A 17,539-nucleotide genomic window follows, 5' to 3' on the forward strand; every position below is an offset into this window, starting at 1 on the left:
AAAGGCCTAAAATAACAAACAATAGGCTCATGGCAGTTTTACAGCGGTTACATGGATACACAGGCAGCTTGGTGGTGAGTGGAGGAGTATTTAAAGTAGGGACCGCAGACAGGCTATCAAAGGCCTAAAATAACAAACAATAGGCTCATGGCAGTTTTACAGCGGTTACATGGATACACGGGCAGGCAGCTGGTGATGAGTGGAGGAGTATTTAAAGTAGGGACCGCAGACAGGCTATCAAAGGCCTAAAATAACAAACAATAGGCTCATGGCAGCTTTACAGCGGTTACATGGATACACAGGCAGCTTGGTGGTGAGTGGAGGAGTAGTGCAAGGAGTGTCTGTCCCAGTACTCCCAAAATATAAATAGATGTTAATGTCTCGCAAAACAACCAAAACAAAAAAAAAGGTGGCATACTTAGGTACAGGGGTGGGCTCATCTACTGAGTTTCTGACATAGTAATTTGGCAGTAACTATTTAATGGTGCCAATATAGGACACAGACACAGACTACTTTAAGTTGCATCATAGATGTCTACAAATTTGTATTGTCAGTGCCAGACATTGAATGATGTCAGCGAATAGACTAAAGATTGGTGGAGCTGTGCGACATAATTTTGCACGTGGTAGAGCACATTTTGAGCTGGGGTAGGGGGGAACTCTCTTGAGGCCGGCGGGACCGCCCCAGGGCCCCTCATGTTACAACGGTGTGTCTGACGTTGGGTGCGCACCACCACCGCCAGAGACACTACATTGTACTATGAGGGACCCAGTAGCAATGCCGTCAACCAAAAGCGAGCACACCCACCTCTTCAGACAAACAGCAGTCTCACGGGTGCTTGCGCCAAGTCACCATACCACGGCCCCGTGTGGGGAGTTTTGCCATTTAGGGAGGTGTAAACATGTCGTATGCTGTACAATCAGCTGCAGCAAATTAGACATTAGAAAAGTAATTCACAGGCAAGAGCTTTTCATAGGAAAGCTAGGTGTCGGCCGGGCAAGGTGGGGCAAAAGATTTCGAAATCCAGTTGTGGTTCATTTTAATGAATGTTAGATCGTCAACATTTTGAGTAGCCAGACGAGTCCTTTTTTCGGTTAATATTGAACCTGCAGCACTGAATACTCTTTCTGATAGGACACTTGCTGCCGGGCAAGCAAGCTCCTGCAATGCATATTCTGCCAATTCTGGCCAGGTGTCTAATTTGGAGGCCCAGTAATCAAATGGGAATGACGGTTGAGGGAGAACATCGATAAGGGATGAAAAATAGTTAGTAACCATACTGGACAAATGTTGTCTCCTGTCACTTTCAATTGATGCAGCAGTACCTGTCCTGTCTGCGGTCATAGCAAAATCACTCCACAACCTGGTCAGAAAACCCCTCTGTCCAACGCCACTTCTGATGTGTGCACCCCTAACACTCCTAGTCTGCTGCCCCCTGGAGCTCGTGTGAGAACGATCACGTGCGCTGTGTGCTGGGAATGCCTGAAGCAAACGGTCAACAAGAGTTGATTGTTTGGTTGCTAATATTAGTTCCAAGTTCTCATGTGGCATAATATTTTGCAATTTGCCTTTATAGCGTGGATCAAGGAGGCAGGCCAACCAGTAATCGTCATCGTTCATCATTTTCGTAATGCGTGTGTCCCTTTTTAGGATACGTAAGGCATAATCCGCCATGTGGGCCAAAGTTCCAGTTGTCAAATCTCCGGTTGTGATTGGTTGAGGGGCAGTTGCAGGCAAATCTACGTCACTTGTGTCCCTCAAAAAACCAGAACCCGGCCGTGACACGCAACCAATTTCCTGTGCCCCCGGGAAAGGTTCGGCATTAAAAATATACTCATCCCCATCATCCTCCTCGTCCTCCACCTCCTCTTCGCCCGCTACCTCGTCCTGTACACTGCCCTGACCAGACAATGGCTGACTGTCATCAAGGCTTTCCTCTTCCTCTGGTGCAGACGCCTGCTCCTTTATGTGCGTCAAACTTTGCATCAGCAGACGCATTAGGGGGATGCTCATGCTTATTACGGCGTTGTCTGCACTAACCAGCCGTGTGCATTCCTCAAAACACTGAAGGACTTGACACATGTCTTGTATCTTAGACCACTGCACACCTGACAACTCCATGTCTGCCATCCTACTGCCTGCCCGTGTATCCTCCCACAAATAAATAACAGCACGCCTCTGTTCGCACAGTCTCTGAAGCATGTGCAGTGTTGAGTTCCACCTTGTTGCAACGTCTATGATTAGGCGATGCTGGGGAAGGTTCAAAGACCGCTGATAGGTCTGCATACGGCTGGCGTGTACAGGCGAACGTCGGATATGTGAGCAAAGTGCACGCACTTTGAGGAGCAGGTCGGAGAACCCAGGATAAGTTTTCAATAAGCACTGCACCACCAGGTTTAAGGTGTGAGCCAGGCAAGGAATGTGTTTCAGTTGGGAAAGGGAGATGGCAGCCATGAAATTCCTTCCGTTATCACTCACTACCTTGCCTGCCTCAAGATCTACTGTGCCCAGCCACGACTGCGTTTCTTGTTGCAAGAACTCGGACAGAACTTCCGCGGTGTGTCTGTTGTCGCCCAAACACTTCATAGCCAATACAGCCTGCTGACGCTTGGCAGTAGCTGGCCCATAATGGGACAACTGGTGTGCAACAGTGTCATCTGCCGATGGAGTGGTTGGCAGACTGCGTTCTGTGGAAGAGCTGTAGCTTCTGCAGGAGGACGAGGAGGAGGAGGAGGAGGGGGTGCGAACGCCTACAGCCAACTGTTTCCTAGACCGTGGGCTAGGCACAACTGTCCCTAAATTGATGTCGCCTGTGGACCCTGCATCCACCACATTCACCCAGTGTGCCGTGATGGACACATAACGTCCCTGGCCATGCCTACTGGTCCATGCATCTGTAGTCAGGTGCACCTTTGTACTCACAGATTGCCTGAGTGCATGGACGATGCGCTGTTTAACATGCTGGTGCAGGGCTGGGATGGCTTTTCTGGAAAAAAAGTGTCGACTGGGTAGCTCGTATCGTGGTTCAGCGTACTCCATCAGGGCTTTGAAAGCTTCGCTTTCAACTAACCGGTAGGGCATCATCTCTAACGAGATTAGTCTAGCTATGTGGGCGTTAAAACCCTGTGTACGCGGATGCGAGGATAAGTACTTCCTTTTTCTAACCAGAGTCTCATGTAGGGTGAGCTGGACTGCAGAGCTGGAGATCGTGGAACTTTCGGGTGTGCCGGTGTACATGGCAGACTGAGAGACGGTTGGAGACTGTATTGTTTCCGCCGGTGCCCTAGATGCAATATTTCCTCCTACAAAACTGGTGGTTCCCTGACCCTGACTGCTTTTGGCTGGCAAAGAAACCTGCACAGATACTGCCGGTGGTGCGGAAAATGGTGGCCTTACAGTGACGGAAGGGATGTTGCGTTGCTGACTAGCTTCATTGGCCGAGGGTGCTACAACCTTAAGGGACGTTTGGTAGTTAGTCCAGGCTTGAAAATGCATGGTGGTTAAGTGTCTATGCATGCAACTAGTATTTAGACTTTTCAGATTCTGACCTCTGCTTAAGCTAGTTGAACATTTTTGACAGATGACTTTGCGCTGATCAGTTGGATGTTGTTTAAAAAAATGCCAGACTGCACTCTTCCTAGACTCGGATCCCTTTTCAGGGATTGCAGACTGAGCTTTAACCGGATGGCCACGCTGTCCTCCAACAGGTTTTGGCTTTGACACGCGTTTTGGGCCAGATACGGGCCCGGCAGATGGAACCTGTTGCGATGTTGATGCCTGCTGCGGCCCCTCCTCCACCTCCGCTTCTGAACTACTGCCGCCTGCACCCTGTTCCCCCAATGGCTGCCAATCGGGGTCAATAACTGGGTCATCTATTACCTCCTCTTCGAGCTCGTGTGCAACTTCGTCTGTGTCACTGTGTCGGTCGGTGGTATAGCGTTCGTGGCGGGGCAACATAGTCTCATCAGGGTCTGATTGTGGATCTGTACCCTGAGAGGGCAATGTGGTGGTCTGAGTCAAAGGAGCAGCATAGTACTCTGGCTGTGGCTGTGCATCAGTGCACTCCATGTCAGAATCTACTTGTAATGGGCATGGCCTGTTAAATGTTTCACTTTCTAAGCCAGGGACGGTATGTGTAAAGAGCTCCATGGAGTGACCCGTTGTGTCGCCTGCTGCATCCTTCTCTCTTGTTGTAGTTTTTGCTGAGGAGGACAAGGAAGCGACTTGTCCCTGACCGTGAACATCCACAAGCGACGCGCTGCTTTTACATTTACCAGTTTCGGAAGAGGAGGCAAAAGAGCTAGAGGCTGAGTCTGCAATGTAAGCCAAAACTTGCTGTTGCTGCTCCGCCTTTAAAAGCGGTTTTCCTACTCCCAGAAAAGAGAGCGTTCGAGGCCTTGTGTAGCCTGACGACGAAACTGGCTCCACAGCTCCAGACTTAGGTGGAATATTTTTATCCCCACGACCACCTGATGCTCCACTACCACTACCATCATTACCAGCTGACAATGAACGCCCACGACGACCTCTTGCACCAGACTTCCTCATTGTTTTAAAATCTTAACCAAAGTAACTTTATTTGTTGTTGTCAAACAACTTACACGGTGAGCTATAACTTCAGTATGATTTCAATATCCCTTAACAGGTTGGTGAGACCACAAGGAAAATCAGGCACAATGTTACACACTCTGTTTTCTGTGGCACAAAATCACAGAGATGACACACACGCAGGACTGTCACTCAAGCACTAATGTCAATATTAATCTCCCACCTAATTTATTTTTTTTTTTTTCTCAGGGAGACTTTAGAAACCAAATAATATTAAAAAAAAAACAAAAAAAAAAGGCTTTCTATGGCCCACAATTAGAGAGAGAGAGGTGGCACACCCAGGAGTCAAGACTGGCGCACAAGCTGAAAGGGCAATATTACTCTCCCACTGTTTTTTTAAGTTTTTTTTTCTTTTATTTTCAGGGAGACTTTAGAAACCAAATAATATTAAAAAAAACAAAAAAATAAATAGCCTTTCTATGGCCCACTGAATGAGAGAGAGGTGGCACACCCAGGAGTCAAGACTGGCGCACAAGCTGAAAGGGCAATATTACTCTCCCACTGTTTTTTTAAGTTTTTTTTTCTTTTATTTTCAGGGAGACTTTAGAAACCAAATAATATTAAAAAAACCAAAAAAATAAATAGCCTTTCTATGGCCCACTGAATGAGAGAGAGGTGGCACACCCAGGAGTCAAGACTGGCACACAAGCTGAAAGGGCAATATTACTCTCCCACTGTTTTTTTATTTATTTATTTTTTTTTCAGGGAGACTTTAGAAACCAAATAATAAGAAAAAAAATAAATAAATAAATAGGCTTTCTATAGCCCACTGAATGAGAGATAGCACACACAGCAGTGGCACACAAGCCCTGACTGAGGCCAATATTTTTCTCCCACTGATTGATGTAGTGTTTTTGTGTTGAGGTAGATTTTAGAACACAAATCAAGGGAAAAAAAAAAAAATGCTTTCTATGGCCCACTGAATGAGAGAGGTGGCACACCCAGGAGTCAAGACTGGCACACAAGCTGAAAGGGCAATATTACTCTCCCACTGTTTTTTTATGTTTTTTTTTTTTTTCAGGGAGACTTTAGAAACCAAATAATATTAAAAAAACCAAAAAAATAAATAGGCTTTCTATGGCCCACTGAATGAGAGAGAGAGGTGGCACACCCAGGAGTCAAGACTGGCACACAAGCTGAAAGGGCAATATTACTCTCCCACTGTTTTTTTATGTTTTTTTTTTTTTTTCAGGGAGACTTTAGAAACCAAATAATATTAAAAAAAACAAAAAAATAAATAGCCTTTCTATGGCCCACTGAATGAGAGAGAGAGGTGGCACACCCAGGAGTCAAGACTGGCACACAAGCTGAAAGGGCAATATTACTCTCCCACTGTTTTTTTATGTATTTTTTGTTTTTTAAGGGAGACTTTAGAAACCAAATAATATTTAAAAAAAAAACAACAAAAAAAAGGCTTTCTATGGCCCACAATTAGAGAGAGAGAGGTGGCACACCCAGGAGTCAAGACTGGCGCACAAGCTGAAAGGGCAATATTACTCTCCCACTGTTTTTTTAAGTTTTTTTTTTTGTTATTTTCAGGGAGACTTTAGAAACCAAATAATATTAAAAAAACCAAAAAAATAAATAGCCTTTCTATGGCCCACTGAATGAGAGAGAGAGGTGGCACACCCAGGAGTCAAGACTGGCACACAAGCTGAAAGGGCAATATTACTCTCCCACTGTTTTTTTAGGTATTTTTTTTTTTCAGGGAGACTTTAGAAACCAAATAATAAGAAAAAAAAAATAAATAAATAGGCTTTCTATAGCCCACTGAATGAGAGATAGCACACACAGCAGTGGCACACAAGCCCTGACTGAGGCCAATATTTTTCTCCCACTGATTGATGTAGTGTTTTTGTGTTGAGGTAGATTTTAGAACACAAATCAAGGAAAAAAAAAAATAAATGCTTTCTATGGCCCACTGAATGAGAGAGAGGTGGCACACCCAGGAGTCAAGACTGGCACACAAGCTGAAAGGGCAATATTACTCTCCCACTGTTTTTTTATGTATTTTTTGTTTTTTAAGGGAGACTTTAGAAACCCAATAATATTTAAAAAAATAAATAAATAGGCTTTCTATGGCCCACTGAATGAGAGGGAGAGAGGTGGCACACCCAGGAGTCAAGACTGGCACACAAGCTGAAAGGGCAATATTACTCTCCCACTGTTTTTTTATGTTTTTTTTTTTTTCAGGGAGACTTTAGAAACCAAATAATATTAAAAAAAACAAAAAAATAAATAGCCTTTCTATGGCCCACTGAATGAGAGAGAGAGGTGGCACACCCAGGAGTCAAGACTGGCACACAAGCTGAAAGGGCAATATTACTCTCCCACTGTTTTTTTATGTTTTTTTTTTTTTTTCAGGGAGACTTTAGAAACCAAATAATATTAAAAAAACCAAAAAAATAAATAGCCTTTCTATGGCCCACTGAATGAGAGAGAGAGGTGGCACACCCAGGAGTCAAGACTGGCACACAAGCTGAAAGGGCAATATTACTCTCCCACTGTTTTTTTATGTATTTTTTGTTTTTTAAGGGAGACTTTAGAAACCAAATAATATAAAAAAAAAAAAAAAAAAAAAAAAAAAGGCTTTCTATGGCCCACAATTAGAGAGAGAGAGGTGGCACACCCAGGAGTCAAGACTGGCGCACAAGCTGAAAGGGCAATATTACTCTCCCACTGTTTTTTTAAGTTTTTTTTTTTTTTATTTTCAGGGAGACTTTAGAAACCAAATAATATTAAAAAAAACAAAAAAATAAATAGCCTTTCTATGGCCCACTGAATGAGAGAGAGAGGTGGCACACCCAGGAGTCAAGACTGGCACACAAGCTGAAAGGGCAATATTACTCTCCCACTGTTTTTTTATGTTTTGTTTTTTTTTCAGGGAGACTTTAGAAACCAAATAATATTAAAAAAACCAAAAAAATAAATAGCCTTTCTATGGCCCACTGAATGAGAGAGAGAGGTGGCACACCCAGGAGTCAAGACTGGCACACAAGCTGAAAGGGCAATATTACTCTCCCACTGTTTTTTATGTATTTTTTGTTTTTTAAGGGAGACTTTAGAAACCAAATAATATTTAAAAAAAAACAACAAAAAAAAGGCTTTCTATGGCCCACAATTAGAGAGGGAGAGGTGGCACACCCAGGAGTCAAGACTGGCGCACAAGCTGAAAGGGCAATATTACTCTCCCACTGTTTTTTTAAGTTTTTTTTTTTTTATTTTCAGGGAGACTTTAGAAACCAAATAATATTAAAAAAACCAAAAAAATAAATAGCCTTTCTATGGCCCACTGAATGAGAGAGAGAGGTGGCACACCCAGGAGTCAAGACTGGCACACAAGCTGAAAGGGCAATATTACTCTCCCACTGTTTTTTTAAGTTTTTTTTTTATTATTTTCAGGGAGACTTTAGAAACCAAATAATATTAAAAAAACCAAAAAAATAAATAGCCTTTCTATGGCCCACTGAATGAGAGAGAGAGGTGGCACACGCAGGAGTCAAGACTGGCACACAAGCTGAAAGGGCAATATTACTCTCCCACTGTTTTTTTATGTATTTTTTGTTTTTTAAGGGAGACTTTAGAAACCCAATAATATTAAAAAAAAAAAAAAAAAAGGCTTTCTATGGCCCACAATTAGAGAGAGAGGTGGCACACCCAGGAGTCAAGACTGGCACACAAGCTGAAAGGGCAATATTACTCTCCCACTGTTTTTTTATGTATTTTTTTTTTTTTAAGGGAGACTTTAGAAACCCAATAATATTTAAAAAAAAAAAAAAAAAGGCTTTCTATGGCCCACAATTAGAGAGAGAGGTGGCACACCCAGGAGTCAAGACTGGCACACAAGCTGAAAGGGCAATATTACTCTCCCACTGTTTTTTTATTTATTTTTTTTTTTTTCAGGGAGACTTTAGAAACCAAATAATAAGAAAAAAAATAAATAAATAAATAGGCTTTCTATAGCCCACTGAATAAGAGATAGCACACACAGCAGTGGCACACAAGCCCTGACTGAGGCCAATATTTTTCTCCCACTGATTGATGTAGTGTTTTTGTGTTGAGGTAGAATTTAGAACACAAATCACGGAAAAAATAAATAGGCTTTCTATGGCCCACTCAGTGAGAGATGGCACACACAGGGATGGCACTGTAGCAGAAATGCCAATCTTAATCTCCCACAAAAAAAAAAAAAAAAAAACAGGGACTGTCCTACAATTACTATCTCCCCTGCAGTAATCTAAGCCAGGTATGGCAGGCAGCAATAGGAGTGGACTGAGGCACAAATTAAATAAAAAGTGTGGACAAACAAAAAAGATAGCTGTGCAGAAAGGAACAAGAGGATATGTGCTTTGAAAAAAGCAGTTGGTTTCCACAGTGGCGTACACACAGCAATACAGCTATCACGGAGCCTTCTAGGGCAGCCCAATGAGCTACAGCGCTGAGGAAAAAAAAAAAAAAATAGCTTCCACTGTTCCTGCACACCGAAGGTGGTGTTGGACAGTGGAAATCGCTACAGCACAAGCGGTTTGGTGGTTAGTGGACCCTGCCTAACGCTCTCCCTGCTTCTGACGAAGCGGCAGCAACCTCTCCCTAAGCTCAGATCAGCAGCAGTAAGATGGCGGTCGGCGGGAACGCCCCTTTATAGCCCCTGTGACGCCGCAGACAGCAAGCCAATCACTGCAATGCCCTTCTCTAAGATGGTGGGGACCAGGATCTATGTCATCACGCTGCCCACACTCTGCGTTCACCTTCATTGGCTGAGAAATGGCGCTTTTCGCGTCATTGAAACGCGACTTTGGCGCGAAAGTCGCGTACCGCATGGCCGACAAGCACAGGGGTCGGATCGGGTTTCATGAGACGCCGACTTAGCCAAAAGTCGGCGACTTTTGAAAATGATCGACCCGTTTCGCTCAACCCTACCGACAATGCCTTCACATGTCAGTTTTTCTCATACAAGTGTTCTCTGCATATTTCATGGATTGTGCTCCTACCTTTGATAGTCTGTGGGGTAATTCAGATGTCTGATTTTTTTCCTCAGACTTAGTAGTCCGCACAGAATTACAGAGCCTAGTCTGGTTTTGATCTGAGCGTCTGCTCAAACTGAAACTCACCAGTACAAGTCTATGTGTCCGTGAAAAACATCGGACAGCAGTTGGATGCCAACCGTGTGCGGCCCATTTTTCACTGTGGGATATAAGAAGCTTTTACTTTTTTAATCTGAGAAAACCTGATGAAACCGTGAACAAAACTAATGGTAAAAACAGACACATTGACAAAAATCTGATGAAAATCTGATTAAAAACACTGATGACACTTTTACCATTTTTTACATATAAGGGAAATCACTGATGTGTGAAGGAGCCTTAAGAACCAAAGCATTCCGTTTGTTTCCATTTCTGTCTTTATAACATTTCTCTTCATGTATTAGGCTGGAATCACACATGCGAGAAACACGGCCGAGTCTCGCATGTTAATACCCGTCACTGCCGCCGGCACTCGGGACCTGAGCGTGTGGCTGCATGTATTGCTATGCGGCTGCACGCTCCGCTCCTGAGTGCCGGGTATTAACATGCGAGACTCGGCCGTGTTTCTCGCATGTGTGATCCCGGCCTTAGTTTCCCACTTCTAATTAAATACATTTTATCAGTTTACCACTGCTATATAAATGAAGGAAGGAGCCTAATAGCTTAGTCTTTTAACCCCTAAGGATTAGGTGATTTTTAATTTTTGTGCTTTTGTTTTTTTTCTTCACCTTCATAACTTTTTTATATTTCCATCCACATGAGGGCCTGTTTTTTATGAGACTTGTTATACTTTTGAATGACACAATTCATATTAACAATTAATGTACTGAAAACGGGAAACAAATTCCTACTAAGGTGAAATTGCGAAAAACAACAACCCTCAATTCATTTGTTTTTTGGATTTTGCTTTTTGCCATTCATTGTACAGTAAAAATGACCTGGAACTATGATTCTTCAGGTCAGTACGATTACGTTGATGCCAAACTTTTTTTAAATTTATAGTTAGAAGACACCGTACACTCTACTGATGATATATGCAAAAAAGTGTAATTTTTATTAATCATAAACATCACATAGGGAGAAATGACAAATATACAAAAAGCAACCGGAATAGTATGATGTTTCAACTCTCCCGAGTCTTACTCATATAATCCAGAGGAATAAAGAAAAAATAAGTGGCACTCACCCAGTAATGCTGTACAAAAGGTGTCCTTTATTCAGAGCATTTGCTCATAGACATGCGATGGAGAGGCGGCTTGGCAAGGAAGGGAGTGCAAGGGGAGGCAAGAGGACGACGGCCGTTTCGCGCCTGCGCGCTTCCACGGGTACTCATATAATCGCTTAATATATTAGTGATACGTATATAAAGCAAGTCCTTTTCTAAGGATACAAGTGATGCTGTATCTTTGCGGTATGGTATTTAGCCAATGAGGCAATGTTGTCCTGCATAGGGGACCTGTAGTGTACAGACTTCTAAGCGGAGCTTTTTTAAGTGGGGTAAAAAATTCTGAAATTCATAGAGAAAAATATAGCTTTTGTCGCCATTTTCTGAGACCCATATTCAATTTGCAGTTGATGGAGCTGTGTGCGATCTTGTTTTTTGCAAGGTGACTTAAATATTCTATTTTGGGGTAGATACGATGCTTAGATTGCTTCTTATTGCATCTTTTTGAGGAGTTGTTGTTTGTAACCAAAAAAACACAATTCTGGAGTTTAATTTTTTTTTCTCTTTACGGCATATACCGATTGGGTGAAATAATTTTGTTTTGATAGATTTGTACTTTTATGGACACAGTGATACCACATACAGTATATATATATATATATATATACAGTATATATATATTTTTTAAATGATCTTTATTTTAAATGGGATATAAGGGTGGTGATTTGATTTTTTTTTTTTAAATCTTTTTTTCCGTGTTTACTTATTTGTTAGTTCCCTTAGGGTCTTGAACCTTCAATTATCCGAGGGTTTTATTGGACTTTGATATTGATGCTAAAACTGTAGCTCAGTCACTGTCACGTGAATGGGTCTGAGCTTCAGGAAACTGCAGTACCTCTAATAAGAGTACGGTGTTGTGCCTGATGAGTTATGGAGACCCTTCAGGCAGCTAATCGGAGAGGTTGCTGGTTGTTGAACCCCACCAATCCTTGGGATTGGACAGCTATATCAAAGTCCCAGGTTTTATAGAATTTGTACTTACTGTTCTGTTAAAGTTGAAGGTCTGTTCGTCCAATTGCCTGATAAATCTTTGAAATAGTTAAATAGAGGCGTAACTTGCTTCTTCATATAAGTCTGTTTAAAGAAAGATTGCATAATTAAAGGGAGTTTGTCAGGGCAAAATTACTTTATGAACTGAGCACCAAGTGAGCAGTTCTCCCTGGTAAGAAGCATATGTAGTTCCAAAATGTGTACACTACTTCTCAATTTTTTTTAAAGTAATATACAAATTAGGTGTTTCATGCATCATATGTGGTCGGTACACCCTCTCTGGCCAACCAACTCCACCCTATGCTTTATATAAGATAGCGCTATGTAAAGAAAGCATAATAAATGATAATAACAAATTACGAAACTAAACTAAACTTTCTCCTTTCCAATCCATGCTGAATGCGGCAGTTAGTGCCATATTTCTGTCCAGCCGCTACACCAGTGCTTCCACTTTGTGCCAGTCATTTTACCCATCTGCTACAGAGTACAATATAAACTCACCCACAAAGCACTCCACAGTTCTGCAGCCCCTTACATCTCCTCCTTCATCTCTTTCTAGCATCCTACCCTTGCTCTGCAACTAATCTAAGAATAACATCCTCCATCATTTGAACTTCCCACTTCCATCTCGAAGGCTTCTCTTGTGCTGTGCCAGTTTTTGGGAATGCACTACCCCAGATAATGCGATTAATACTTAGCCCCCACAATTTTAACCCCTTCACCCCCCCCCCCTTTTTTCTTTTTTTCGCGTTTTCGTTTTTCGCTCCCCTCCTTCTCAGAGCCATAACTTTTTTATTTTTCCGTCAATATGGCCATGTGAGGGCTTATTTTTTGCGGGACCAGATGTACTTTTCAACGATACCATTGGTTTTACCATGCCATGTAACAGAAAACGGAAAAAAAATTCCAAGTGCGATGAAATTGCAAAAAAAAGTGCAATCTCACACTTGTTTTTTGTTTGCCTTTTTTTCTATGTTCACCAAATGCTAAAACTAACTGGCCATTATGATTCTCCAGGTCATTACGAGTTTATGGACACTAAACATGTCTAGGTTATCTTTTATCTAAGTGGTAAAAAAAAATTCCAAAGTTTGCTAAAAAAAAAAAAAAAGTTGTGCCATTTTCCGATACCCGTAGCGTCTCCAATTTTCGTGATCTGGGGTCGGGTGAGGGCTTATTTTTTGCGTGCCGAGCTGATGTTTTTAATAATACCATTTCGGTGCAGACACCTTCTTTTGATCGCCCGTTATTGTATTTTAATGCAATGTTGCAGCGACCAAAAAACGTAATTTTGGCGTTTTGATTTTTTTTCTCGCTACGCCATTTAGCAATCAGGTTAATTCTTTGTTTTTATTGATAGATCGGGCGATTCTGAACTCGTCGATACCAAATATGTGTAGGTTTGATTTTTTTTTTATTGTTTTATTTTGATTGGGGCGAAAGGGGGGTGATTTAAACTTTTATATATTTTTTATTTTTTTTATATTTTTAAACACTTTTTTTTTTAATTTTGGCATGCTTCAATAGCCTCCATAGGAGGCTAGAAGCATGCACTACACGATTGCCTCTGCTACATAGAGGTGAAGCACAGATCACCTCTACGTAGCAGAAATGCAGGGTTGCTTTGAACGCTGACCACAGGGTGGCGCTCAAAGCAATCGGCCATCAACAACCATAGAGGTCTCAAGGAGACCTCTGGTTGTTATGGCAATGCACCGATGACCCCTGATCATGTGACAGTGTCAGCTGTGCGAGGACTTCCGGCCGCGCGGCCGGGAGCGCTAGTTAAATGCCCCTGTTAGCGTTTGACAGCGGCATTTAACTAGTTAATGGGCGCGGGCGGATCGCGATTCCGCTCGCGCTCATTGCGCGCACATGTCAGCTGTACAAAACAGCTGACATGTCGCGGCTTTGAGGTGGGCTCAGCGCCGGAGCCCACCTCAAAGCGGGGGTTCTGCCAGCTGACGTACTACTCCATCAGCTGGCAGAAAGGGGTTAAGGCTTATCACCTCACTAAACTAATATATAGATTCCCTGTTTCCCTTTTCTAAATTTTGCTCAGAATCTGGTCTCTCCTATTCATCTGTGTCCATTTCCTCCTTGCATCCAATAGCACTTGGTGACTGTACTTAGACAGATTCTGGCTGGTGACGGATCATGCAGCTTATTTGAAATGCTCTATTTATTATAATGATGGCTGGACCATACATGACAACCACTTTTCACCTATTGTGTCCCTCTATTCTTTATAGATTATAAGCTTGCGAGCAGGGCCCTCACTCCTCCTGTAACTGGTGAACTATGTGTTATTTTGGGATATATTTATTGTCTGTACTTAATTGTAAAATGCTACGGAATGTATATCCGCTATATAAATAAAATTATTCTTTTTATTCTTATTAAGAGGGAGAGGAGCTGGGCGGCCAGATTGAGAGATGGTGTACTGGACCACACTAGAGGCCCCGAACACCTAACTTGCATATTACTTCAAAGATCATTTTGTTGAAAAGTAGTTCACTGATTTTGTAACTACTGGTATGTTTCTTCTCAGGAGGAGCTGTCAGTTTTAATCATCAACCCATTTATTTGAATGGGTGAGTTATCTGCAAAACAAACCATTTTCTTTTATATAAACTATCAGCCCTTGAAAAATAAACTGCACATGAAAAGCCCCATAAAATATAAGGGTGATTCCTAAACAGAGCATTGTCAGGGTCACACACCTTTGCTTCTTTTTCTGCCCTAAAACAGTACATTATCGGGGGTTGTTATTGCAATCACTCCCTACAGCTGCTGTCATGAGATGCCATCAGGACATCAAATTCAAGGGTCGGGGTAGTCTTGATTCCTTGGATCATGCACCAGTTGTCAATTCTGATGCACTCTCAGTATGGTCTCCCTGTTGGCCATGGTCTTTTTCTTTCAATGTGCACTGCCATTGTGTGCTTCCTTGCCATCTCTAAAGAAAAGTGATGAGCCAAGAGAGAACACTGCTAATGCACGTTGAAAGGGAAAGAACAATGTGAGCATGGAGAGCATGCACGAGAATTAACAACCAGCACGTGCTCAGTAAAACAGAGACTAGCCCAGCTCCGGAAATAGACATTACTGAAGACCTGCCGTTTCAGGGCAGTAACAGCAGCTGTTGAGGTTGACTACAGTGTCAGCCCCTGATGACGTTTCATTTTAGGGTGGAAAGAGAAACCGCGGTGAGTGACAGCAGCCTCGGTCCTCTGATGATGGTCTGTATGAGAATCCCCAATGCATACTGGGAGACTTAAATGGAACATCATCGGAAATGAAAAAGAAAACACAGACAAAGGAATTTAAAGTACAGAGGGAACAATAGGGAATTTTTGATTGATGTACATTACAAAAGTAGGTAGTTATAAAGCTAAATAGATATTGAGTATAAGGTCACTTTTAGGTTTCGGACAACCTCTTTAACAAGAGAGATAATAACTTCTGGCATTTTACCCTCATTGGTCCATATACATCAGAACGATCAAACATCTGGGTAAAGAAACTAAGACTGTTCAGAGTTGCCTGCCAAGGCATATACTCCACTTCTGATTCCAGAAATGTTGTGGTTTCAAGTGCTCTTGTAGTTGGTATTATCTGAGCTCTAAAAAAACAAACAAAATAAAAATCCCCATTGCAGTAGAGGTTTATTAGATGTAATGTACGAAATGTACAATATATAACTTGCATACTTTAAGTGACTCTAGAGATTTGGAACATCAAGGGTGCTTCCAGATGTCACTCTGTACAAATCGGTCCAAGATCAGGCTGCAATGCAGGGACTAGGCGTGAATTTCCTGACCCGAGTGTCACATAGAAACATACATGCAGAAAGCCTACTAGATTCTACTGTAGTTGGGTTATAATAGGCTAACTGTCAGTATAACACTGACAGGCTGGAATAATGCACCGCACTACATAAGTAGCACATATCAGATGATCACTTGATTAAATCCCCTTGTGGGACTATTAAATATTGTAAAAATATGTTTTAAGGGTTTAAAAAAATCCTAACTTTCAAGTCCCTCCAAAAAAAATGTTTAATTTGGAAAAAAACAAATGACCACAATATTTGGTATTGCTGTATCCATTATGACCCATACTATAAAACTATATATTTATTTTTATTTATTTATCCGCCAATCAAAAATATAAATAACAATGGGATAATTGCTATTTTTGTTCATCCCATCTAAGAAGTAATGAAATCAAAAGTAATCAAAAACATATTTCAGCATATGAATAATAAAATAAATGTTCACACAGCTCTGTAATCAGAATACTGATTTTCTTGTGCACAAGTAGTTAAAGTAAAAAACAAATCTATATAAATTATACAAATTGGGTATGGCAAAAAGTGTATCGACTTGCAGAAGAAAGTTAACTTGACAACTGTATTGCCCAGAGAATGCCCTAAAAGTAGAAAACCATTCTAGATTTACTGTCTTTTTTTCCCCTTATCCCTCCTACCAAAAGAATGAAATAAAAAGTGATTGCTAAATCAATTAATCAAAAAAGATTGCCAATGCCATTAAATGTACCGGTACATGCTCACCTTGCTAAATTAAATGCATCATCAATGATCTGGGCACGGTTGATAACAGGAATGGCCTTTGAAAGAAAAGGTTAACATTACTTGATTTTTTTTATAATCAGTAATATGTTATTATCTACCAATATCTGTCTCTAAGGTCCTTTTTGACACATAGAATATGTACCCATTTTTGAACGATACTATCACAAAAGCTGCCACACCATGTGGTCTAACCTTTAAACTAAAGATAATTAACATGCACCTTTGTGCCGAAATTTCTGAAAGGTTTTTTGTGTTGCATTTTTATTTGCTTTTCATAATTGATGAAAAACAACAGTGTTTCTGAAGTGAGAATGAAATCCATGGAAAAAGATATATAAACTGCTGAATTGTAAATTCTAAAGACCAATTATGCCTATGAGGGACCATTTAGGCCAGGTCTAGAGAATACCTAGGCCACGGGTCGAAAAGGATTTGTGGAGGCTGCAGTACTTGTGCCGAGGGCTCTGTTTTTCCAGCCAACAACCTGTTAATTCCTGATTAGATTGTGCTCTCACACACAGCATTCATTAGTGTACTCCTAGCTCATGCCATGTGGGATTATGTCCTGATTGCTGGGCAGTGCCAGCATCAGAAAATTCTTGGTGGGCAGAGAATGTGCACCCTGTGCTCCCTTCCTGCTGCTATGATGAATGCCATATATGCATGTCTCTTAAGCGATGTATATTCAGCAGTCTGTGTTTCATTTGTGATAGAGAAGGGAGAGTTGTATGAATGGTTGTGGCACCTATAAAAAGCTAAATATGGTAATTATACCCCAATATTAAAGCGCCATCAAACTGTATGTGATGTATAATGCAATATCAATGTTTCTATACACATCAGCTTCAGTGTCTCCTATGTATTGTATATTAAAAAGTCTCCATGTGTCCTGTGTGATATGTACAGCATTCTCAGTGTCTCTTATGTGATTTATATACAACAGCATTAATGTGTCCTTTGTGATATATACAGCAGTAACAGTGTATCCTATGTGATATATACTGCAGACCTCCTACTGCTTGATTTCCGTGGTTAGGACGGCACCGGTGCAAAACTTTAAACAGTATGAAAATATGAGCACCAAAGGCAAATGA

The 17,539-nt window shown here is 41.5% G+C and overlaps 2 protein-coding genes across 2 annotated transcripts in view; one reads left to right on the top strand and one right to left on the bottom strand.

The window, feature by feature from the left end:
• The window catches only part of CFAP161 (cilia and flagella associated protein 161), a 106,724-nt gene that overhangs the window by 62,291 nt on the left and 26,894 nt on the right, over positions 1–17,539 (top strand). The gene's annotated exons all lie outside the window — the stretch shown is intronic.
• The window catches only part of ANPEP (alanyl aminopeptidase, membrane), a 261,707-nt gene that overhangs the window by 13,923 nt on the left and 230,245 nt on the right, over positions 1–17,539 (bottom strand). Inside the window, exons 14-16 of the mRNA XM_077263513.1 lie at positions 16,425–16,480; positions 15,326–15,473; positions 11,841–11,932 (exon numbers count right to left, since the gene is read on the bottom strand). Coding sequence (XP_077119628.1) covers positions 11,841–11,932; positions 15,326–15,473; positions 16,425–16,480 — 296 coding nt within the window. The remainder of the gene's footprint in view (positions 1–11,840; positions 11,933–15,325; positions 15,474–16,424; positions 16,481–17,539) is intronic.

This window comes from Ranitomeya variabilis, chromosome 5, assembly GCF_051348905.1.
Source record: "Ranitomeya variabilis isolate aRanVar5 chromosome 5, aRanVar5.hap1, whole genome shotgun sequence".
NCBI lineage: Eukaryota > Metazoa > Chordata > Amphibia > Anura > Dendrobatidae > Ranitomeya > Ranitomeya variabilis.